The following is a 25,832-nucleotide window of genomic DNA, read 5'->3' on the forward strand; positions in this document are numbered from 1 at the left end:
ATACGCAGGCTCGCAGGCTGCACCTGGTTAGGCTGGTGTTTCCCTAGGTTAGTTTTTCTCAGTTTGCAGGCTTTGCAACCTGGTAAAGACAGCGTGGTAGCCCATAGGAGTAACCGTGTAAAATCACAGGTTGGGATCAGAAGTATGGTCTCCTAGTGCTTATTTCTTTTCATGTGTTGCCTGCCACGAAGCAAATTGCTACTGGGTGTGACATGGCAAGAAGGCGAAAGAGGGGAGGCACGTGCTTTTGATTGACTTTGTTATATTGTGCATAAAGAGTATAGAAAGTAGTGCCAAAAGAGGGCCTCTAAGTTTGTACAGGGAAATTTGTAATCAGAAAGGGCATGATTTATATCCTTCTGTATTTCTAATGGTATTGTTGTCTGATCTAATCTAAAGCCTGAAGGCTTCTTGCTGGGTGAAAATTGCATGTGGAAATAGGATCTAGATAAGATGCCTGTCGTCTTAATATCAGAGCGCTGGAGTACAGGATGAAAATCTCAGGGTTTTATTTTAGGAAAAGAAAGACTTTTCCTTCTGTGGGATTCTGTGAACAACATGATTCAACGTGTCCCAAATCGTTGGGCAGCAGAAAGTCAGACAGGGTCAGTTAGGTTTCAAAAACATGGCCATGGCGAGGTGTAACCAAACTAACCATGAAGAATTCAGTATCTCACCAATAAATGTTTTATAACCATTTCTTTATATCTTCATCTCATAAACAAGAAGCAGAATATACCTGCAAACACTGTTCTCCAGCAGCGTTTTTGTATTTGTCTGGAGTTTATGGATGGAGTTGGCAAGAACGGCTTCCAGCCATTTCTGCCACATCTCTTGGCTTTCTGGAAAAGCTTCTTAAAAATTTGCACTGGACTGCAAGTGCCTTGTTGCAGGGATTTCTAATTTAGAAATAATAGCTTTTAGCTTTGATTTACCCGAACTATTTAGCACCATGTCTCAGAGTATTCTGAACACAAAAGAAAAGTCATTGAGATCCCTTCATTTCACAGCTGAATAGGATGGTGCAGCACATTGCCCGGGGAGCAATGTTTAGACTGCATACCTCTCTAGTTAGTCTTCTGTTTCAAGGCAAAACCAAAAACATTTGGAAGCAGCCATTTTGGGGTTGTCTTTGAGCATTGCGGGACAGAGGAGAGTGATGAAAGGTAGGTGAAACATATTACCAGTAAGTGAAAGATAGAAGTGCAGAAGTCTGGTTAGGGGCAAAGCTACTGTATGAAGAAGGCAGTTATCTATAAATAACGTACATAAGATGTGGAAGCTGATAAAGAGAGAAGATAGTGCAAAAAGTGTGATCTGTAAGCCAAATGAAAACATATGGCTTAAGCTTTGGTTGTGTGTACTGCAATTATCACTGTAAAAATTATGTGAATATTTTCCTCCCATAGCAAGAACCAAAATTATGCCTTTTATCAAAGAATTAACAGAATAATAGAAAATACAGAATCTCCAAGAGTCCTTTTGCAGCCCAGTCCCCTAGGAGAGGAAGGGAGAGGGTGAGACACCCCTGACATTCAGCAGAGGAATCCTAGTTATGCCTCCCCTTTGCCAAGTCCAAATCTGTCTCTTGTAAGAACGCTGCCGGATTGGTAACATTCAGCATCAAGGAATTTGCGTTCAGAAAGCCACTGGCTCCCAAACAGTCATGGCAGTGGGCTAGTTTGAAGGGTCGAAGGGAGAAAAACAGCCTTCCTCTCCTCCGGCAGCCCCCAGTGCACCAGGAGGACCCTTTCTCTGAAGTTATTTGTGCTTCACATTTCTCCCAATCAAAGAAAAAGAGCTCGTATCTGTATTAAGCCATGGAAGAAAACCCCTCTTGGATGTAGGTGTGTGAATTCTCAAAACAGTTGGAGCGGGTTCATGTGTCTTCTCACAGCTTGTGTGCTGGAATTTTTCTCGGCTTTTCTTGACTCCTCTGCAACAAGGTACCGCAATACACCAACGAGGACGATTGCAGCGGGGGTTAACGAAAGCAGGTTAATGTACAGAGTATATGCCATCTGTTTTATAGCTCCTGTAACACTGAGACCACTTGGTGAGTAGACAAAGCCAGCGAAGGTTTTTGACCTGTCCTACGGCAGCTGCAAAGCCTGGTGAGCCCACTGCAGGGGCTCTGGGATTGCCTTCCAGCTCCCCACAGCCCCTGGCAGACTGGAGCAAACAGGGCTGGCAAGTTCACTGGGCACCTTCACTGCTGCTGCTGCTGCAGTTCTTCTGTTGAAAGGAAGAATTGAGATGTGTTCTGTGACATTACAGATTAATTTCTCAGTGCAGGAAGTAACTGAGTAAATTGAGAGTAATGTTCTTTAAAGCATCTATAATTCAGCCTTGTGGCCTTCTGATGAGGGATATTGCCATCAGCTGCTTTGGCGTAACTTTGTGTTTTCACTTCACTACTATGTTTTGACAGTAAAAAAAAGTGAAAAAGGGATCCTTAAAGAGCTCAGGTATTACTCCTGTATGCTGCTCTATAGAGTGTTTGCTAGCAGTCTGCCTCCTGGTTTAGCCATGTAGTTAGAGGTTTCTCATAGCTGTTAAATGGGATTAAACCCAAGGAAAGAGTAAATTGTACAATTTTTTGGTATTTCTTCCCATAGAAGCAACTGCTGGAAAAGGCTGGCTTGGCAAGGAGCTGTCCCAAATCCCACCGCCCTCCTATTCCACCGAGACCACGCGCAAGTGCTTAAGAGTGCTTAGAGCAAGCTAATTTCCCTTTGGGATCTGGATTATTTGGCCTTTGCACATTGTATGGTTCTTAATGCCCCACATCCTCAAGTGTTCCTGGGCGCTGTGGAAGACAGTGGACTTTCATCTCAAACTCCAGGCGTCCACCCTCCAGTTGCTGAGGTGTGAGTGAGGCACAGTCCCCTCTGTCTCAGGCTGTGTAATTTCTCACACAATTCCTCAACACGTCTGCCTGCTGGCATCCCCGGTCACAGTGGAGGATCAGCACATGCTGCTTTTCTTTCTGGCATTTTTTCATGTTGGCAAGGAGACGGTCATCTGTCTGCACTTTTCAGTCCAGGCATCTGGGCCCAATTCCTCCAAGAAACAGTCAGGGGTGGGATTTTTTTTCCTCTCAGCTGTAACTAATTCCCCAGAATCACATCCCCCTACCTGTGCCCTCCCTGTCATTCCTTTCCACGTTTTGAAAGCTCCTGTTCTTGACAGGGGAATGGTCTGGGATGGAGAGGGTGGCAGCCCGGACTGGGGCTGCTCCTGGGAAGAAGAACCGTTTGTCACGGACCTGGGTCCAGCACCCATGCACCAAAAGGTTTTACTCAAGACCCACTGCCCTGGCACAATGCCTTCAGTCACGATTCCCTCTCCAAGGAGCTACAGGATACTGTGTGAAAACACGGTGTCACACAGCAACACAAGACAGTGTTACATATATGTGCTCTGCCATAGGAGGGATAAAGAGTGCAAAGCCGATGCGTAGCTGGTATCTTTTTTTCTCCTTGGCTCGTCCTTGGCCATGAGCAATTTCTCTGTCATTTCATGAGGAAATTGCATCCTAGGAAATTCTGTTGGTCCCACCTTCCTTTCCTTTGCTGCTTCCCCAAGCATATTAAAAACCTGGTTTGATAAGACTTTTTCTGTGTTTATTTCTCTCTGTTCAGGATGTAGCTCCTTTTGCGGAAGGTGCTTTTGCTGGCCACAAACAATGCTGGAAAATGCACTGCAGGTGGATGAGTGATGGTGCCGGTCCAGGAGCATCCTTAAGCTGCCCGCAGCTTTACATCCACGGAAAAAAACAGTTCCCTAGTTTGGAGAGTGTGAGTAACATCTAAGTCATGTGAGATCCAGAAGTATTCAGGAGACTGATATTCAGCGAGAAAAAGGGAGATACTTCTACAGAACGATGGAGAAAGGCAGAAAATACACATTACTAGACAAGGGTGGGTAGATATTTTCATGTGTAAGACCAAAGTGGGAGACGGTGAGAAGCTGAACCTAGGAAAAGGAGACTACTGTTCTGTGATACTAGGGGCTGTGGAGGCAAGGATGGCAACAGAGCACAGCGACTAGTTCAAACAGAGGGATAGATACAATACTGAAAGCATCACTGGTCTTGGAATACATTCCAGGCTAAGAACACATGTTGCTAGGAAACTTTTATATTAAAAGGCATTCATCTTTAAACCTTGGGAACACAGTAATAGCTTCTCCTCTGTGCTAGGGAAGTTCTTTTAATGTCAGTCCTGACGTTACTTAGCCAAGTAATATGCGAGAGGGAGAAAAATACCTTGAATTGCCTTGGGCAAAGGTTAAAATCTAATATTATTTTTAGATAGCTTGCAGGGTTTAACTGAGCTTTAGTCATTCTGGTCTGACTAATAAGAGACTGATAAACAAAGATGACCATGGGTTTTTTTATAAGATGTTATGTGGAATAAGAATTCAAATATGCCTGGAAAAATGCTTAGTTAGCCCAAACCCGAGGATAACTTTGGCTTATGGCAAGATTCAGCAGGCTGCCATGCAGAGAAAGGACAGTTAATCAAATTCCTTCAAGTTATCACATTGTCATCCACAGGCTTTCTGGCTCTGTTTTCTCATTTTATAAGTTCTGTATACAAGTCTCAATAGCTCAAATAAACTCCTTGGAAAATCCCCAAGCATTAAATCTCTCGATACCAGTTTCTAACAAGTTTCTAATATTTGTGCTGATGCTAAAGACCTGCTTCCTGAGCAGAGCAATCTTCAGAAAAAGAGTGAAGATATTTATGGGATTCTCTGCTCAAATGAGACGTCCAAATCTGGTTCTAGTAGGTCCTAACCCTGATACTTTAAGATGGTATCACCTATTTTTCTTATGTGCTTTACCCTGCACTTTGTTCACTCTTTTTGCTTGGGGGGGGGGGGGGTTTGGTTGTTTTTTTGAGGGGGTTGTTTTTCTCTTGGGGTGGGGGCGGGGGGGGCTGGGGGTGGGGGAGGTGGTGGTTGCTTTTTTTCCTAGGTTTTTCCTTTCTTTCCTTCCCAGCTTGAGGCTAGCTGCTAACCTATCAGTCCTTGACTGGTGTGATTATAAGCCAGCATCCTGACATGCCTGATGGTTGCAGCGGCAGCTTCAGCATCTCCCTCTTATTGCTACCATGCCCTCCATCACCCCGATTCAGCTGCCTGGGGATGCACAGTAAACCAAGTTACTGCTTTTATTCTCCCAGCGTGCCCTCTGCCTCTAATGCCCTGGGCACACTGAAGGTCTATTTGACTTATTTGCCATGCTAAATTCAGAATTTAAAACATGTTATAGAACATCTAATGGTCCCTTAAACAAACAAACAAACAAAACCCCAAAACACTACTGATAAGAGTATTATGAGTAGCTTTAATGGGCTTTTGTTATTAATATCACTATGTGACATGTCCCAGGCTATTGGGATTTTTCCCATAGCATGTTCAGCCTCAGTTTCTGCAGATGTGGCAATGAGAACAGAGAGATCTGCCTTTCTGTCTGGCACCTCCAGAACACAGGTAATTCTGCTCTGGGGGAGTGCTGCAATTCTGAACAAATCACTGGGAGGAGAAAACACTGTGGCAGGATTGATATTAAACATGTTGTTGAATGAACCTAGAAGTAACATCCTTGGAGTTCTGTGCAATAAAGGGTTGTTTGTTTGTTTGTTTTTTCTAAAGGATGCTGATAGTCTTTATCATATCAGCTGACACAGCTGGAAAAAGTGGACAAGCTTTTGGACTCAACCTAATCATCACTTGAGACCTGTCTAATAAAACCAGAGTGAAAAAGGCAATCTGAACCTGTGGCATGGAGTAGGGCTTCTGAAGATGTTCCTCTCTTGAGAATCAAGACCGTCAGTTAGCACTTGTGGCATGCCATTGTCTTTGTCATCTTCTCTTGCATGCTATCTACTTTTCCTAGTGTTTTCATAACGAGATACAGGTTAGTTTAATGGCTGGGTACCTTTCAGGGCAGGAGCCATCTTTGGTTTCTGCGCTGGTAATACCATGCATGTCCTGCCTGATATGCTGCCAAAACAGGACTGAGTAACACCAGATGTTTGTGTGCCAGATGTGTACGTTCATAAGAGGCAGTGATTCTGAAGATAGTTATGCAGGAGTGTGGCACTTGCACAATCAACCTCATAACCGGTGGGATGGATGAGTACGCTTGTACTGCAGGACCACGAGCTGAATATTATATGTATAATTATTCTATCACAGGGCACCTTCCCCCAATCTTCCGTGTATGAGTTAGAGAACAAAAGTAGCTGTGTACTTAATTATGGCAGGCTAAAGGGAGATTGCAATTGCTCTTGAAACCATTCCAATGCATGGACGTTATGGTAATACCTTCTCTCTTATGCCACTTGGTGGAGCTTAGTGATTTTGGCTATCACATACATTGTTTTGCAAACATGCTCTTTGATTACACAATCAGTTGTCAGTATATCTTGAAAATGGACCAAATCCCTACTAAGGAAGTAAACCCAAAAGTGTACCATAAATTCTAAGATGTCGATTACTAGCTGCTAATGAATTTGGTAATCATCCCTCCTCCTCTTGAAAGCAATAAAATATATGGTGTTCAAATTTTTTAAGGAGAAGCTAAAATATGGGCTTAGGATCTTGGTATTTATGACATACAGGATGAGAGGTGGGTAGAATCATGTCATGTTTGGTTTATTTTTCATATTTAAATTAGTAGTTTAAATTTTAAATATTATCTTCCCTTGCAGAATTTTGGTAAATGTGTATCTGGGTGAAAGACCTCACAGTTGTCTGAATGTATGCTTTTCCTCGACAAGCATGCAAACAGTGAGCAGATTGACAGTTGAACAGAGAAATGATTATATCCCATACTGGTCCAGCCTTCATTTAAATCAATATCTGGTCAGGTCAATAAAACCAGAACTGGGACCTTGGCTAACTATATGCTCAGTCAGTCAAAACACTTGAGCTCAGAGCCTATCTGGAAGTTCAGGGTATTACACCAGTTTGACTCTTTATCATCTAAATGATCTGTTGTTAAATATAAATTAGTTGCTCTGCAAATCTTACCAAGTCCTAATTTTGAGTGTTTACCTAGTACTTTCTTTATTCTAAATTATCAAACAAATAAGTATTGTCAGATGATTGCTATTTGGTGTTCTTGGGGTACTGAGTTTTGACATCTTCAGACCCTGGAGTTTGGTACCTGAAGCGAGATCTGCTGCATCCTGTCTAATGCAGGATGCCTACTGTCTAAGCAGAGTCATGAGGAGTAAAGGTTTCATACGCAGTGTCTTTGCTGTTGTCAGGGAAGCGAAGGGAAAAGAAGAAGACTCAGTCCTCAAATCTGGTGTGTGCAGTCTTAGGTGTCTTCCTCTGCAGGCAGCTTAGGAGCATCAATAGCATTTCAGGCTTCCTTTTAGGAACTGGGAGCAGTAACGGCAGCTTCTTTTCCCTGTGGTATTGCCTAAATTCTTTTTTGCTGCATTGGACTGACAGATGAGAAGGAACTTTTTGACATAACAATGTACCATACATATTTATCAAATACTGAAAAGTGGTAGTATATCAGTGTTCTTCTGTTGTGGCATTTTACAAGGGACGAGAGTAAGAGCAAAATTCTGTTAGGAGCTCTAAAAGCAATTTGGAGTTGTCTGTAACTGTCTGTAACACACATGTACCAGTGGCTACTGTTCCGTGCCTGTCCAGTAGTAATTACAAGAAAAAAAACAGTGAAAGTAATTCTGCCCAGAAGGACAATGCAGCTTCAATGGACTTTTTCAAATGTTTGCTGGGGAGCTAGCAGAGAGAAGAGCATGATTATACTAAGCAACTGTATATGACACTATGTGACGACACTCATGCACACAGCCACCTCTCTTGTATGGTCCTCACTCCGCGTCCATGCATTGCTTCCATGGGTGGATGTCTCTTGTCCAGACCATCTTGCCTATTTTCTAATGATCCCCTAGAATTCCAGCAACCCAAGCAGAACTGGAAGGCCAGACATCGTGTACCTCAGTCACCTCAGGAATGCAGAAAGCTCCTTGTCCTTCTTGCAACTCCTTAAATGGGCTTGGAGCATTGTGTGCCCGTGTGATGACACGTCTCAGGAAGCCGATGGTATATGCTACTGACTTCAAAGTACTTAAAAATGAAGTGTCAGCATGCTAAAGACTTCTCACGAGGAGGGCGGAGGATGAAGGCTGTTTGGAGCATAGGCGTTGACTCTTCAGGTGTTTTGCTTTCATCCGCATGTGACAGTCTCTGTGTTACTAAGGCAGTTTACCTTTGCAAATATTGTTTTTTGTTCCGGTTAATGCCATAGTAGATGTACTTCTGACTTTGGACTGTTGATTGTAGCAGTGTGTTCAGTCACTGGAACCAGTCAGATGAATAGACACAATCTTCGTATCGCAGCGCTGGTTCTTACTCTTGTTTGTAACATGAACCTGGTCACTTGAATGCTCATTGCACAAAGGGAGGGTTTTGTGCTAAGGTGATATGCTTTCATCCCTCCGGCAGTTCATCAGAAAAAACAGGATCAAAGAGCCGAGTACAACAAGCAGCATTGTGTAGATATCAGCAGATGTTCTTATTAATCTTAGAAGAACTTATGGCCCATCTTTCATATGAGGAGGAATAATGGCATTGTCATGTCTAAAATCTGCCTATTTTGCAACACAATGTGTTAGATGGGCTCCTTGATAAAATACAGCTTCATGCTAAAAAAAAAAAAAAAAGAGTAAAGGCTATTCACTTGCTCAACATAAACATTGTTTGGAAAGTCCTAACTGTGCTGTGAAGTGTCACATTTGACTCATTGATTTGGTCTATTTTGCTCTGTTCCATATTTTGCTCTAATCCTTACTTTGCTCTATCCATCTACTGTATTTTCATTATGAAAGGTCCTGCAGGGATTGTAGCAGAAAATGGCACAAGAATAGGGAGAGAGGTTTTAAAAAATACCAGCGTGCTGTTTGGACTGTTGTGATCCTTGCGGCCAAACAGAAGCATTGGGAAATTAATTGGGTAGTTCATTTGAGTTTATTGCAGGCTCAAAGCCATTGTTTCCTGGCAAATAAAAGCAGATAAATAATTAAATACAAACTTTTGATTTACACAGTAATTCTAAAACAGTCAGATTTGGGATGGGAAAGGTGGTAGCCTTCCTGTCCGAACTATAAACGTCACCTTTGTGAACTGGCATGGAGCGATGCTCCATGTAAATCATATAGAAATGCAAAGTAACTGCATTGTCACTCTGCTGAGTCAGCTGCCCTTCAGGGGCCAGCTCTTTCTTGGGCAGGGGACCAGTGAACGCACCTCGGTAAATCCATAAAGCAACAAAGATACTCTCCATTAACTTCTTTGCAGAACCATTAAGTTTGTTTATTTTAAAGAACCTGAGAGGTAATGTTATGGCATATTGTTACAGGGTGTATAAGCTCCTATTAAAGTCTGCAGGAATCAAAACCACAGCATTTTTGGAGTTTCAGGTGGTCATGCATGTTAGAACGATATATTGTCCCAGTGTCATACTTGAGGGCAAACAAAGATAAATAAAGTTTATCCCCTCCCGAGGTGGGCGATGCGTACCTTCTCCACCACTTGCTGCCCAGGGAGCTGTACCTGCTAGGTGAGTTTGCACACGGCGTCCATCATTTCGACATACGGAGATGCTTTCTTACACATTTGTACTAAGCTTGCATTAGCTAGATGACTTGAACTATTGTATCTATAAACAAACAGAACAGAACACAGATGACCTAACTGAGAATATATTGTGAAACTGCGTTTTTAAATTATGATTATTGCTCCTTTAGAAAAAACAACACAGTTATTACATAAGACACTGCGTTAGGGCCGGTAGCACATGGGCAGTGGTAAGAGCACACCGTGGGTACAACTGAAAGTAGCTTTCAATAGGTATTTGACCTGTTTTCAATCAAGATATCAATTTATAAAAACCAAATTGATAGAAAACTGGAGGCCAATATAAATGTTTCCACACTCCCCTGCAAGCATTTACTTTAAACATATAAAAACTATCTCAGTATCCAAGAACCTGAAAGTCAAGCTGTTAACACTAACTGGACTTAACATCCTCACTCAAAACTAGCAAATATGGAAAGACAATAATGCCTGTTATTAGCAGAGGATGGTTATTTTCCTCCCTTTTAAAGATAAACTTGCTATTAATTCGGACAAGCTGTCCTGCTCTGTGTTGGGTAGCGGCCGACTGTTCCTGACATCAGTCAGTGGAGCGGTGAGGGGAGTCGCAGACAGAACGGCGTTAATCTGCTTGTCAAGTGGAAATATCCATCTGTGCTCCGGGGGCGATGTGTGGCTCATTCAGCTTCTTGCATGGAGAGAGAATTTCACCCAGGGGATGAGCAGTTCAGCTTTCGTATGTACAAAGGACGCTCCTCCAAGCCAAAGGCTTGATTAAGGTTGCTGCGTCCGCGGTAGCACCTTCGCTACCTTTTTGTTGCAAAATGCTGTAATTTACAATGCCACCTGCACACTGGCGTGCTCTCAGCTGTGAATCTGCTCCCAGTTTGCCCTGGTGATGCTCTAACAGTCAGTAAAACTGCAACCGTTTATCTTTCTCGGTGCCCTTTGGTAGTAGAGCAGACTAATACAGCATGCTGTGTTTGGTCATACAGCCTGCTGGCTGTCTGTCTGACTGCTGGCTCGCACAGAGCCGAAATCAGGACAAGCAGAAGAGTCAATAATGTGTTTCTGTTCTGGGTAAGTTGAGGCACGTAGAGGAAACCCCGTAAAATAGGTTATGGATGCTTGTTGGGCTCCATTCACATCAGCTGGAGGGATCCTTGGCTAGATGGTAGAAACAAAGAGTGTGGCAGTCTTTACCTTTAGGTTTCCTCAAAGTCCACCCTGTGCATTCCAGCTGTCCTCGCTGAGCAGGGGTGTTCCCTGGAACCGCAGGATCCCGTGGGACTGCCCAGACAGAGCTTTAGAGAACCGAGTGCTGAGCATCCCCCCCACTGCCGTGTCCGCTGCGCTTGCTGACACCCAGGAAGGCCCGTGCAGGCAGCTCCCAAAGGCGAGAGAACGCTTGTCGGGCTGCTGGGGAGCATCATCCTGCTGGGAGAGGCCACTGGTAGCCACTGTGGAGCACTGGGTGAGACCAGGCGCCAGTTCCAGAGCTGCTCATGCTCTGGAAAAGCACAGCACCCTGGAACAGCACCCGCAGCGTGCCAGGGTGCTGTGTCGGGCCCTGGTCCTCGTGGTGCTGCGCATCGCCACGTGTTGCCAGGCTGCTGAGCAAGGTGACTTGCTTGAGGATGCTGAGCAAATGTATAGCTAGCAGCATGGCAAATGTCAAACAGTAGGAGTGTGAAGAAGTGTTTTCTTTCTGTTTAAGTACTATTAAAAATCATCCATGTAAAGAGATTCAGAGCACGTGATAGTGGATCACAATGAAGTTTGTGACAAGCAGATTGTGTCAGTTTTTCAGGAGCCAAGTGGACCGAGGTGGAGCGCCAGGCACCATCTCAGCACAGGACAGCACCAAAAAAAACCAGAAGAAACTCGGCCGTGAGAAAGATGCTGTGGGGCTGGGGGTGCTGTGAGGGTGCTGTGAGGGTGCTGTGGGGCCGGGGGTGCTGTGAGGGTGCTGCTCTGCCTGCCCAGTGCTGGGGGCGGGTCAAGAGTGATGGGCGCAGCTCCACAACGCCTCTGCCTCCTCCCAAGGCTGCTCACCATGCTGTCCTCCCACGTGAGCCCCCAGATTCCCGCCTTCCCGCAAGGAGGCCTGGCGGCGAAAGGCAAACGAGGACCCAAGACTCTTCCCAACCCCCCACCCCTGCCCCATATTTTCTGGGTTGCAGATTTTGGGTTTTGGTATTTGGTTGGCTCTAGAATACTCCCCATTTTCTCCTGCCCACCTGCTGAGTGAGATGTCGCCTGCTACTTTTAGTCATCTCATTAGCCTGAATCTTGTCCTTTTTTTCTACATGGTGTTGGGAATTTCTTTAGCTGGGAAGAGAGTTCTAGGTCACATTTATGTAATAACGAGGAGAAGGTGTTGGAGCTCTTCACCTTCCCTGCTTTTCTCCTGGCAGCTCCATGCCATGTTCCGCTTGCCCAGCCTCTGCCTGTGGAGTAGCAAGAGCCGCAGGTTCAGGACTGACAGTGGGTAATTAATTCTGTATTTCGTTATGTGGTGCAAACCTCTGTTTTCTGCCACAATTGCAAGCTCGAGAAGTAGTGTAGGTATTTGAACACTTGGAAAAACAAACCACTGAAAGATCAAATGTATCCATACCGCTAAATTATTAGTCATCAACTATGCTTTTAAAGATTAAACCACCAGAGATTCTGTTTAAAATAACCACCTGTTTTCTCATTTTAAAAGGGTTGTGTTTTTTTTTCTTTTCATCTTCCATACCGAAAAAAGAATTAATCAAAATTAAAACTCATTATGGTTGCCTGGCAGTCAACTTCCTTCAGAAATCTCGGGGAACAATTACTTGGTAAACCTCTTACCTCTTTTTTTTTTTTTTCCTTTTTTCATTTAGCTGGATTTTAATTACTAGACCCTGTGGTGTGGTTGCATGAAGCCAACACTTCAGCGCGCAAGCCTGGCAGTGCCGGGGACCAGAGCCCTTTCGCGAATTCACCCAGCAGCGCTGCCCAAGCTGCCGGGGGGCGCAGCCGCAGCCAGCCGGGCGCCCCCCCGCCCCGCACCGGGGCAGCAGGGCTGGGCTCCCCCGCTCCGGCCCCCCCCAGCCTGGCCCGGCGCCGCCCCCACGGCCGGTGGTCTCCGAGTGCCTGGCGAGCTGCCGGGGCTGGGGAAAAGCCCCCGACCCCAAACAAAGAGCTCCCCGGTGCGTGCGGCGACGCGGCCGGACCTGCCGCCAGCGGGGAGCCCGGCGCCGCTGCGGTCCGGGGCGGGAGTAGCCCCCGCTCGCGTTCCACGCGTGGGGGCTTCTGGCGAACGACGGGCAGGACGGGGCTGGGGCCGCTCCCAAGCGACCCCCGCTCGGCCGCAGCGAGGGCGGGCGGCTGCTGGCTGCGCCCACCCCCTCGCCGGCCGCGCCGCAGGCGGCGCACGGAGCCGCTGGGGGTCGGTCCCGCCCCCAGGAAGGTGCTCCCCGGGTGGGCGGTGCGGGGCCACCTGCCCGGGGGGGGGGGCGGCCGCTGTCCGGCCCCCCCAGCCCCCTCCCGCGCCGCGGGGCGAGGCGGCGGCGCGCCCCGGACCCTCCCATTGTCTGGGCGGGGGGGCGGGCCGGGCCGGGGGGGCCGCCCTCCGCCGCCTCATTGGCGGCCGCCGAGCGCCGGTGCCTTAAATGGGCGCTCGCCGGGGAGCGCGTCCATTGACAAAAGCGGCGGCGGCGGCGGCGGCGGCGGGGCGGGGGCTGGGCCGGGGGGGGCTGCGGCAGGGCCGGGCCGGCGGCGGAGCGGGGAGGCCGGCACTGCGGGCAGGGGCGTGCTGCAGCGCGCAGGGGCGGGCCGCGGGGCCCCGCTGCCGGCTCCCCGGCTCCCTCTCCGCGGCGCGCACACCCGGGCGGGCGCACGCACGGCGGCGCCCGCCCCTTCTCCCCGCCGCCCTTCTCATCCCCGTCCATGGCGCTGAGGGCGGCAGCCCCCCGCTCCGCACGTAAGTAAGCGGCCCCGCCGCGCCTTTGTGCGCGGCCCCGCCCGCCCCCGCCGCAGGTGAGGCGGCTCCGCCGCGCACCTGAGCCCGGACCCTCGCCGGGCCGGGGGAGGGGGGGGGGGGGGGGTGCGGCTGGCCGCAGCCCTCCCGCCCGGGGCCGCGGCGTGGCCGTGCCCGGGGCAGCGCCGCGCTGGGGCGAGCCCCGCGGCCGGGGGAGCGGTGCCCGGCGGCCGGGGCTGAGCCGCGGCCGTCGGTGCCTCAGGGCGCTGCCTTGCCCCTCGCAGGTGGCGGCGGGGCGGCTCGGCGCGGGCATGGAGCACGGTGACTTCCCCAGCCCGGGGGCGGCGGCGGGCGCTGAAACCTCAGACCTAATGGAAACTGGGGGCGATGCCAGATCGGCACCTCGGCGGGGAGGCAGAGGAGGCGGCGGCCGTGGCGGGTTTCCAGCGACTGCCGAGCCCGGCGCTCCCCCGGCTGCGGAGACGAGCATGAATATTGATGGAGCGGCCGGCGGCGGGGGGAGCGGGGCGGCCGCGGACGCTGCTGCAATGCCGGGAGCCCCGGCCCCGCCGCGCCGCGCCCCCAGCTCCAGGGACCCCAAAATGGTCCATCAGCGCTTCCTGCGCAGGAGCGTGGTGGACTCGGATCAGGAGGAGCCTGCTTTCGACCTTCCCGAGTCAGAGCATCAGCGGAAAATCATCCTGCTCCCGAAGACCCGGCGGATAATCGCGGAGCGGGCGAAGGCCGGGCGCGGGGCCGCGGGGAAGGTGTGCCTGGGGGCCGAGCCCGCCCCCGGCCCTGCCGCGACCGCCGACGAGCAGCGGGAGCCTGGCAAAGACGCGGAGAGGAAAGAGGCGTCGGATGCTTCCAAAGATCAGAGCAAGCCGAAGAAAGAGGAGCCGGAGGAGGAGGCCGATATGAAAGCCGTTGCCACCTCGCTGGATGGCAGGTTCCTAAAGTTTGATATTGAACTCGGGAGGGGATCCTTCAAAACGGTCTATAAGGGTCTGGACACGGAGACGTGGGTGGAAGTTGCGTGGTGTGAACTTCAGGTAAGCCGAGCTGATCCTCTTGTGTGCTGTGGTTTGGGTGGTTTTGTTGTGGTTTTTTTTTTTTTTTTTTCTGTTTTGTAAGCCTGGGAGCTAAGGGCACCGTGCCGGTGTCATCTCCAGCAGCTCAGCTTTGAGCAGCCTTTATAGCCCCCATCGCTCGGTATCCAGGCTAACTATAGCGCAACGGGCTCATTGGCTCGCAACCCACCACCTTACGTACGCTCCTCCCAGGCTTAACCCTCTCGGGCCCGGGGCCGACCCGTCCCTGTCCCTGCGCCTGCCGAGGGAGCACCGAGCACCCCGGGGAGGGCAGCTGCGGGCCCGGGCTCAGGGCTGGGCGCGAATGACTCGGCGGGCGTTTGCGGGAGCGAGCTGCCTTTTGCTCCGGCTGTAAATGCCTTGTGGTCGTACAGCGGCCGCTGCCCTGCCCCAGCCCCCGCGGGTACCTGGCCCTTGCTTGCTCTGGTCAGGGTCGGCCGGCTCAGGGGCCCGTGCATCCATCGCCTTTCTCGAGGCTGTTCAATAGCAGAGCCGAGCTGAGGTCTAGATCCTTGCGGTGAAGCCAGCCAGCCGCAGCTAACGAGAGCGAAGGGTCAGGTACCCTCCTCAGCCGGTTTGGGACATAGCTGTTGCCCTCTCAGTGATTTTTGTATTTTAACTTCTGTAAAAACGACAGCAGTATATGTTTAATTCTTTTCTTTGTGACGCTTTTAGTGCCTTTTAGGTCTCATTCAAATGGATGCTAACAGTAGTGAGCTAAGAAAAACCCAAGACAGATCTTAAATTTTTTTCTTGAGCTATCAGTCTGAGTTACCCTAATGCTGGTGGGAATGAGAACATTTAACTCCTAGTTATGATTTGGGGGTCCTTATACTCCCACTGGCTGACTGAGCTTTATGATCCACAAGAGCATGAGAGAGTAACATGTAAGTGTGATATATTAAGCCTGAGCTCCTGATCGCTTGTTTATTTTTCTTAATGTTGGCCCAATCTATTTGTAAATAGCTCCTGGCTTGCTGGGATATGTGGGGACAGATGTACAGCCACATCTTTATTCACTAATGATTTCCTTGCATGATATTCACTGCAGTGCTGCTTGCTTAAGAAGTATGGGGGGCACTTCTGAGTCTGGATAGTCCTGGCTTGGGTGAGACTGGGATGCAGAAGGCAGAGCCCCAGGTATGGCTCTGAGCTGGTGGTAAGGGGGTGGACCCCTTCACCCCCAGCCTGGCAGGGGCCCTGGTGGGCTCGCAGGGGAGGCTGAGGGGCTGCCAAGGGGGTTTAAAGGGGGGTTAAGGGAGGTGGGCGCTGCCAGGGGAGAGCCTTGCGGGCAGGCCTGGGCTTTGTTTGGCTCCTGCTTGAAACCGAATCCTGAACATGTAAGACTTTTACTTTGGCTGCCTGAAACTGGTTTAGGATGGTAGCTGGGATGCTGCCGAGGGAGGGCTCGGCTGCGGGCAGAGGATGCTCAGCTGTGATGCTCAGCTGTCCCAGCAGTGCACCCGCTCTGCCACTGCAGAGAGATTGCCAGGGTCAGGAATTCATCCTGCTCCATTCCCAGTGGATTCCACCAGGGAAATGGAAATAGATGTATTTCCAGTATATTTTCTGTAAAAGAATAGCTTTAACTACAAAAGACTGCGTTGGAGAATGTGGCGTATTGAAATTCCAGTGTTTGGGACATTTGCACCTAAGGAGAGATTGGAAAGGGGAAACTGCAGTGTGAAGCTTACCTGGCGATTGGTTTTCTTCTTCCTGGTGACTCTTGATTACACATGCAGCCAGTTCAAGAATTCCTAGAAATAATCTGTAATAACTTCCTTATTCCCACTAGTTTGATTTAAGCCAAAGCAAATAGAATGCAGATTTTACAACTAGATAATTTCAGTTTAATGCAGAATGTATTTTTGGCCTCCAATTGCTTTAGAGAAATTGGTGTGAATCCATAGAAGTAGGTAAGGGCTGGTGGTTCTCCTCAAACGCTGCTGTCCGAGCGTGTGCAGGTTTGGAGGTGATGCCAGAAGCTGGGTCATGTGAGATGGTGAGTGAATGTTGAAAGCCAGTACTTTGGTCTGGATTGGGAAGGTCCAGCTGAATAACAGAAGTCTCTAATCACCATGGCATTAAAGCCGGTCCTTCTGGGAGGAATTTGCATGAAGGAAGCAGTCAGGAGAAGGTGTGAATGGCTGTGTGTTGTCTTGGGCTTTTTTGACTTGTAGTGTACTCTCAATTCAGCTAGAGTCTTACTGGGAAAAAGTTCAGAGTGCTGTCAAGTAATCGTTTTATTCATGACATCTTGAAAATTTTTATGTAATGTGCCGGTTCGATGTGCCCCTGTTTGCCTCTTTCTCTGCAGAAATTTTAAGTTCAGATAGACATAGCAGAAGACTGAGTGGAAGCAATCGTCACTGTGCTGCTGAAGACAAAATTCCTTCCTCTGCAGTCTCACACCATCAAAACCCATACCTAGAGCCTTTCTGTGGAAAAACTGCAAAAACCTGTACTTTGTCTTCTGGAGACGTACTTGTACCTTGTTACTTTCAGAGCTGGAGAGTCAAAAACTAACAGTATTGAGGTTCCATGCAGGCGTTAATCCTCTGTCCTCGCTCAGCATTTTTTTCAGCCCAGTTGTACTGTTGCCTGTGTGTCTGTTGTGTTTTTTTTTTTTGTCTGTCTGTACAAAGACCTTGCGAGCCGTTCTCGTTCGGTGGTTTTGTTTCATTGAAAAGATGGCTTTAGGGTTCAGAACCAGAATTATGGCTTGGATTAGGGCAGGATCCAAATACTAACCAAACTAGATCTGGGGTTTAGACCTGTCTGAAGATGTAAAAGCTGTAGTCTGATTCTAGCTAGAAAATAAATTTATTGTTCCTTCCTGAAACTGAAGCATTGGAGCAGGATTAGCATGCCCTTGCATTTGGAGGGTTTGCATTCTAAGGTTTTCAACAGCTATAATTAATTTTAATTGGTGGCATACAATTGCTGTGCGGTGAGGCTTCAGCACAACAGTATTTCAGTGTTGCGCTCCTAAGTACAATGTTAGGTCATGAATAAGGAATACAGGCTTTTGGCGATCGGCTGCTGGCAAGCCAAATCATCTTTTTAGTTAAATGAATAGTTTCAAAATCCCCATCCTATTTCCCTTTTGGAACGTGCAGTGAAACTGCAGAAGAGTCAAACTGGATACTCTGTCAAATGCAGGGACCTCATTGGGCTTCATGATTCTTGCTTGGACTGCAGATACTGAGCTTCTGTTTGATTGTGTTTAATTTTTAGTTTTCTTTGTTGGAAATGTGGAAAGGATGGACAGTCTCATCCTCTGCTGTTGCTGTACCTGTGGTGGGAAGGTGAGAAATGCCTGGGGGTGAGCACCTCGGGGAAGCCAGGCTTTTTCAGCTGGTTGCCCAAGGCTTGTTCTCAACCCTGCAATACTGGTGCTTAGGTGGATGCTGGTTTCTTCGGGAAGCCTGGTCTCCAGCTGCTGTGTGTGAGAATGCATGGGAGTCCTTGATGCTCCCTGGGGCAGAGCTTGGTTCAGGTATCAGATGTCAGAGGTATCTGGGAAGCTCTGTAAGAGTGAAGGATGGGCAGAGGTCAGCTCTCCTTCCTTGCCTGTATAGCTGAAATTAGAAATCAAGGGTATTTAGAATAGCTCTGACAGCACTTTCCAAATGACCGCCAAACCAGTGAGTCTGTAATGGTGAAACAGCCACAAATAGTTCTGCTGCTCTGAGGTGGCAATTTCTTGTCACTGCACTGGCAGCTGTTCTGCCAAGCTTCTGGTAGTATAGTTCTGTAGGGAAAAACTTAATTGTCTTTACAAGGTAGGTGAGTTATTCCTTGGTTTTATAGGACACTTTCCTTTTTATGTCACTGCCAGTCCTTTCAAACTGCCTGAACCAAAGGGGGGAAAAAATGCAAAAGTTTAAGTCACTCAGATATTGAGGAGTTTAAAATTTTTGGAGGGCACAGATCTTAACTGAGAATTAAGTTCTAACTGTGGATGCATTTAATTTCTGAACACTTCTTTCATTTGATTGATATGCAATATTAATATGGGAACAGATAATTTTCTCGATCTGTTTTTATTCCTTAAATGAGAAGCTCATCCAGATTGGCTGATAGCAGATTGATTATTTTTTTAATATGGCATGAATATTCTAGAAGTACAAGATGAGACTAGACTTTGTTTTAATAAAGGTGAATAAAAAGGGCATTTGAAATCATTAATTCTAGACTTAGTGAAGTTGTTAATTTTTGTTTCTAAGGCTGATAATCTTTCCTTGAAGCAAAATTTCTGGCTTCAGTGGAGGAAAGGAGGAAAAGCATGCAGTTTATTTCCAAGTGTGTTACCTTATGTATGAGAGAAGGCTATGATGCCAATGCACCTATCTTCTTAAGTTTTTAAGCAGTGTTTTTAATCTGATATCCACCTGGAAGACATGTGATAGTTGCTTAAAGCAATACCAAAGGTCCACAGCTGAGGTGGTTTTGTGTAAGCAGATATGCTTGCTTGGTTACAAGTGGGAGCCTGTAAAATGGGCAATGTTAAAGCAAGTTCACTTTGCTCTAACATTGTGGCAAGTCACTTCTGGCAAAATCAATGATGTAGAGTTGAATTGTGTGGAGGGAGGAGGATGTCCTATGCCCCTGTATCAAGAATCCAGGGGATTTCTTTCTGAAAAAGGTAAAGCCTTCAGGATTTTCACTGGTGTGGTAGTTTGACTTCTGTTAGCATCCTTGTTGGCTGACAGCATTTGTCTGATGTGAAAATAGTGACTGATTACTATCTCTGCTGTTAATTTATTGGCTGGGTAAACTTTGTAGTGTAAATGAACAGAGTAATCTAGAAAATCTGTTTGGGACAAGAAAGGAAGGAGATGGTACCTGAAAGCCTGTACCAGATACTGTTTTGTGCTCATTTTAAATTAATTCTGGGACTAATTTTGTCTGTTTCAAGTTAATTCTTGAGGTAGTGGCATCTGTTCAAATTTGAACAATCTCTGTTTTACAGTATAAATATGAAAACATGTGCCTGTGTCACTGGGTTTTGTTAGTATAGCTGTTGCCTTGACATAGAGAAGCAGGGTAGGGATATAGTAGTGAACTATTAATAGACTGCTTCTCAAATTCAGTAAATGAAAGAGCTGGGTCAGGCTTCTTGTTCTGCTTTGGAATCAAGTGACTGTTCTTTTGCTTTTGAGTATGCTTTGCCTAAGGGGTGGCTGTATGCTCTTTTAATCCTGGTTAAACTCTTCACACTGTATGTGTGGGGTCCAGTTGCCACAAGAGGAAATTATTTAAAAGAAGATCAGAACTTGGTGTGAAGGATATTTCTGGTCCCTTTAATCTCTTATCCATTGCTGATGGGGGGAGGGAAAAGTTGATGTTGCAAGCTGTCATCTTAGTAGTGTTTGCACTTGATATGCAGTCTGTCTTGTGTGTAGAACGTGCTTGTATTTATGGTCTGATGCCTTTTTTTTTTTTTTGGTGGTTGGGGTATAACAGAAGTCTGAAGAAAGCTCAGTAGCACTGGTAGTGGTGTGCAAGAACGGGTGGTAATAGCAATTTGGCTGTTGGGTTAACAGTGTTTTTGCATGCTCTGAGTGATTAGATGTGCTGCAGAAGTTGGGAAAAGTGATTCTTGGGAGGGTAGAGACCCCACTGTAAGGCCTGGGTATAAAGGGATTGGTGAGGAGGTAGATGATGATAAATTTCCCATGCTTCAGGAGCCCCAGTGGAGTGGTAGGTTTGGGTGCTGAGAAGAGCTTGCTGCTGCTGTCTGATCAGGGGAAATCCATTTTTAGACTTGCCATGACATAGCTGTTGCCTGCTGGCAGCAGGATCCTTACCTGTGTGTTCAGTAGGCTCTGTGGTAGGTCTGACTGGCCAGAAAACATAAATACAAGGTAAGTGCTGATGTGTGATACCCGTACAGCTTGTAGGCATAGGAAAAGGTCAGCCAAAGGCATGTCATGTGAGATGTGTGACACTTGGCACTCCTGTTGGAAGGGACATCCTCATTGCTCTGCAATAGGAGGGGTTTGTGCATATAATGTTTGAAGAATATCTGAAATGGTCATGCAGAAGCAGAACTAGTTTTCTTGTTTAAGCTCGTCCATGTGAAATGAAAGTTATCTGGAAATGCAGAATTTCCCTGAAGTGACGCTGCCCAGTTAGTGAGCGTGGGTGCTATCCCAGTGCTGGCTTCAGTGTGCCCGGGAGCTGGCTTGGCGAGGAGGGGGAAGCTGGGTGTTTTCTGTGGAGCTGCAAAGTCTGCTAGGAACAACCTTCATCCAGTCTCTTGCTGTTCCTATGTAGCTCTGAAATGGAGGAACCAACTCGCCGCTCTCCTGTTGCCCTTCTACCTGCTCTGAAATGAGAAGCCTGCCTTTCTGCCAGGAGTGAGGTTTTAGAATTAAATTCTGTGCAACAATAAATGGCTGCAGCCTCTTCCACAGTGGAGTCTGGATCAGTTGTTAGAACTGCAAGATGGTAGATACTTTCACATCTCTGCTGGACCTGGTGTGATGATTTTTCTTTACATTCAGAGAGAGAGAAGAGCCTGAGCTCCTCTTTGCCTCCATTTCACTTGTGCAGAGGAAATAAGAAAAAGGCTTTTATCGGTTGGTGAAAGCATGGCCTGTAAAAAGGGAGGTGTGCAGCCTCGCTCTCCGTACCTCTCTTCTCTGCCCTAAGAGTACTTGTAGATCTTTCTAAATCCAGTTTCCACATAAACAACAAAACAGTTTTGTTAGACCTGGTCCCTTGCTCTGGAACGGACTAATCTTCAAACCATAAGCAGCTTCCCATATCTCTGAATAAAATCTCATTTTCCTCCAAAGAAATGAACTCCACACCTCCTTTTGGCATGATGCTTGCCCAAAACAGCTTGCTGCTTGGGGAATTTTGTCTGTTCTGAATTTACTTGGGTGCTACATAGCTTCGGAGCCATCCTGACTCTCTCCTTGCAGATGATCATGCCCACATAAAAGGCACAGAGTCTGGCATAAGGAGGAGATCGCAGGTCCTGCCTGTTCTCCAGTGTTTCCTGCAGTCACCTGTGTTGTGGACACAAGGTTCAGTGTCACTGAACACCTCTAAGCCTTATGGAGCATCTTAGTTGCTAGTGAGTTGTCTGTAGGGACTGAGGAACTTGGACTGAGCTCTAAATCAGCTGGCATAAACGTGTACCAGAATTTTTCTAGAGTGACTGTTCTGTTTGTTAGCAGTGACTTGGCTTACTCCAAATATGTGCAGCGAGTGCTGTGTAGTGATATCCCTTCTATTCAATCCCTGAAATAAGTGAACTTGCAAAAGTATTCATCTTCATTTTTGGAAGATGCTCCATCTCAGGCTTCAGTTGGTCTTACATACCTGGGTTTTCCATTCACTGTCATCTCAACAATGCTTATTAAATAATATTGCCCCTACTAAACACGCCAGAACCTGTCTAAGCCCACTGTGGCTACTGCTGTGTTCTTCTGAATAAGTGAGTTTCTGGAGCTGATGGATTTCTTCCTTCTCAAGGATCTTCCACATAAGTGCATGTGCATTTTAATTCATATCAGGTGTCACAGTGTACACAATCAGATTTCCAAAAGTGATTTACTGGAAAATAATTGTGCTAATACAGCATAATGGCTGTATAATAAGGTGGTTAAATACACAGTGGGAGTAATGGGTAAAATGTAGACTCCCATAATATGGCATTTCGTCTTGTTTAAACTATCAAGGAAGGAGTAACTTAAGACCTAATACCATCTGTTCTTCAGTTGTTTGCCACAGAGGGATACAAAACACTTATTCATGAACTCTGAGGAAAACAGATAGGAGAAAACAGGCTCAAATAACATTTGTGGGGTTTTTATTCGGCCATTTTTTGCAAATTAAATCTGATCTTCATTTCTGACATCTCAAAGGAAAACTAAACATGCTTTAAGTACTATTTGATCCCGTTACAAATCTTGGCAGCACTTTACCAAAGTTAATTTGAATTTTAATGTAACTTTTGGTTAGGTAATTAGTTAAAATTGCTTTGATTCCTAGCTTTTTCTAAGAAAATGAAAACCTGAAAGGAAATGGGCATGTTTGTGTTACACACCAGTCTTTTTTTTAATTTTCTTTTGCAATGACTTTTTTTTTTTTGGGGGGGGGGGGGGTGGGGTAGGGGGAGGAACTGTACCATAGTTGCTTACTAAAGCTATCGGTTCATCTTACTTAGACTCTGAAAGTCCTGCTGAAGTCCAGGTCTCCTGAAAACTACTTCCAGGGCTTTTGGTTTCGTCTTAATCCAAGATAATTTGAATATAAATATGTATGGGTGATGGCTGAATATTTTTTTTCTAGTTATGTTTATGCTTTTGGGAAACTCTTTTCCATTAACTTCTCGGCAAAGTATGTGCCTTTAATAAACTGTGGTTCTGTACCAAGCACAGTAATGTTGTTCTGTGTATTCCTGTATTAATAAGGCTTGTCCAAATGCCATTGTTGGTGTGTGTCAAGTGCTTACAACTGCCTGAAGCCCACTAAGACTGATCAGCTGAAGGAAAGTCTTTTCTTTAGCTAAATAATAATAAACCCCCATATTCTATAAAATAGGTTTTACTAAAAAGAACAAATGACAGTAGGCCATCTCATAGAGAACTGGGTATTTCTTTTACAGAAGCAGTATAAAACAGGCATTGCCTAGGATTGCTTCTGAAATGGATGTTCCTTTCTCACTAGTACGTGCTTGAAGGATTAAAATTAGGGTGTTTACTCCAGATCTTTGCACAATAAGCAGCTTTCTAACATTGTTTTTGCTGTCTGGATTTTTTCAGTTTAGAGCACCATTTTGGTTGACCCGTTGTACTTGCTGGAGCCAATACAGCTGTGGTGGCTGACTGAGCAGAATCAATTCCGTCCGTTAAAATAGAACGGGGGGGGGGGGGGATCACAAAATTCCCCATGTATGTATCTCATCGCTTCAGGCCCATGCAGTGGTCTGCTGAAATGTGATAATATCTAGATCTTGTAAAACCAATGCAAAATAGGTTTGTTTTGTTCTAGCTTTACTGATTAATTAAGACAAATTGCCATGATTATGTGCATTTGAATGTTTTGTATCTTACAATTGTCAGAACAAACACTGATATAAATGTAATAAAGCAAGTGTTGTGCTAATAAAATGGACTTGCTTTTCTCTCAGTTACAATAAGACTTACATTGCCTTCAATTACTAATGGAGGATGAGAATATCTTACCCTTTGGCAAACAGCGTGATCGTGACTAACATGGGTGGGTTTGCATGTACTGAGTGTTTGTGCATATAGAAAATTGTAGAAGCAGAGAAAATACACAACTGCTTGTATTAAGCCAGATGATGTAGGGTGAAGTGCATATAGAAAACTGTAGAAGCAGAGAAAATACACAAGTGCTTCTACTAAACCAGAGGATGCAGGGTGAAATGAGTTGGTAAGAATGACCTAGTGCAGCCGCTGTCAGCCCAGCTGGGCTCCTTCCTTTCCAGGGTATGTTCTTTGTGTGGTGTCTTTTGCACGTGCTTCTGGGGATGTAGCATCAGTCCCCTCTAGGCTTCTGAATTTTTTGTGCGCAAGTTGTAGTATCTTGTGTAACACCTTTCATTGACCTTAATGAATTTCAGAAGTCGCTGTGGCAGTTGGTCCTAGCCAAAGCTCACGATCTCCAGGAGAGGCAGTTGGGGACGGGAAGGGGGAGAACATCATGCAGTTATTTGGGAGTTACTTGTATTGTGAGGGTTAATTTGAAGCTCTTGTACTGCTGTTCCAGGAAACAAATGGGTTGTTTTCTGTAACTTCACCCTAAAAGGGGTGAGAGGAGAGAGCTGCTGCCAATAATCTGCTTGTCCTCGGATGTGTGGCAAACTCTTGAACTGGACTGAAGTTATCTAAAGCAGGTTTGAGCTATAAATTCTTCTAGGCTGCTGAGAGCTTCTGAGCCTCATTGGTGTCAAGTAGCAGAGATCACTTGGTCTTTAAATAGAACGCTTGCTTTGCGGTCTCCATTTCAGACCTTAAGGACTGTCTGCTTAAGCTGGTCTCAGACCTGCGGCGGGTGGTGAACTTGGGCACCCAGGATGGGGAGCACAACGGGGGGAGCTGCCTCTGCTCCTCAGGCTGTGGCTGGGAGCAGCGTGCCCATGGTGAGGGCTCCGTCCTCAGACATAGAACTGGCTGCCAGGGTGGCGAGACCTGTGGCTAACCACTCTGCTGACCTGTCCAGCAGGCTCCAAAGCTTCCTCCTGAGAAGGGCAGAACCTCCTGTCCTGGAGCCGTGAAGCTGCAGGAGGTGTTCCTCACCCTTCCCTTGGCTGTCAGTGCAGTAGTGCAGAGGCTCTGTAAAGGCTCTGCTGACTGTTGCGTTGCAGCTGGGAATTTGGAATGGATCTCCCCTGTTCACCTAGCTCCTTCGGTCGGAGCATTGCCCTTGTGGGAGGGGAGGTGGGCAGGACCTCTTTTAGGTATCACGTAAGAGGAAAGCGGATGTTGTTGCCTGGCTCTTGCCCAGTGCTGTAGGTGCGTGCCACAAATGCTCTTGGCCTCAACTGTTTGAGGAATGGATGGACAGTTTGTTTCTGGGTCCCATCTGCATTCATCTACAAGGCAGGTGCTGAACTAAGTTGAGACTGAGGCCATCTGGGGTGGAGGCAAGAGACCTTTGCTTTTGCAGGCACCTCAGCTTAAGGAGAGGCAGAGTGCCCCAGTATGCTGGCAGCTGGAGGGCTGGGTGTCAGAGCTGCAAATGCTTTCGGAAGAGGGCATTTGGACCCAGGTCAGTGGTATGCCTTTCTTTAATAGTCTCATGTTAAATTAAGCCAACGGGATAGATTCCCGTGTGACAGAAGATACTCCTATGAAGGCGCCCTGTGGTGTCCTCTAGGCTATAGGCAAGTCTTTAAATCCTTGTGTATGGAAGAGGATTAAGCTGCCTTTCAAAATATAGAAGAAAAACTTACAGCAAATATCTGTGGTTGGGAGAGGGAAAAATGAAGTGAAACCTCTTTTTAACACTCTGGGATAAATGTTAGATGTTCTGTGAGTTTTTGGTTTTTGTGGCTCGACTACTTGCATTCCTGTTCCCTCTCCACCCCCTGCCGTGCATCGGCACCTGGGCTTCTCCCATGGGGGGCTTGTGGTATGAGAGGGAAAAGGTGG

General features: G+C 46.9%; 1 protein-coding gene across 1 annotated transcript in view; it reads left to right on the forward strand.

Annotated features, from left to right (window-relative positions):
* The first annotated feature begins 13,360 nt into the window (after positions 1 to 13,360).
* WNK2 (WNK lysine deficient protein kinase 2) overlaps positions 13,361 to 25,832 on the forward strand; it is a 112,478-nt gene continuing 100,006 nt past the window's right edge. Inside the window, 2 exon segments of the mRNA XM_055806359.1 lie at positions 13,361 to 13,606; positions 13,888 to 14,655. Coding sequence (XP_055662334.1) covers positions 13,915 to 14,655 — 741 coding nt within the window. The 5' untranslated portion in view covers positions 13,361 to 13,606; positions 13,888 to 13,914.

The sequence above is a fragment of the Falco peregrinus genome, chromosome 5 (genome assembly GCF_023634155.1).
Source record: "Falco peregrinus isolate bFalPer1 chromosome 5, bFalPer1.pri, whole genome shotgun sequence".
In the NCBI taxonomy this organism is placed as follows: domain Eukaryota; kingdom Metazoa; phylum Chordata; class Aves; order Falconiformes; family Falconidae; genus Falco; species Falco peregrinus.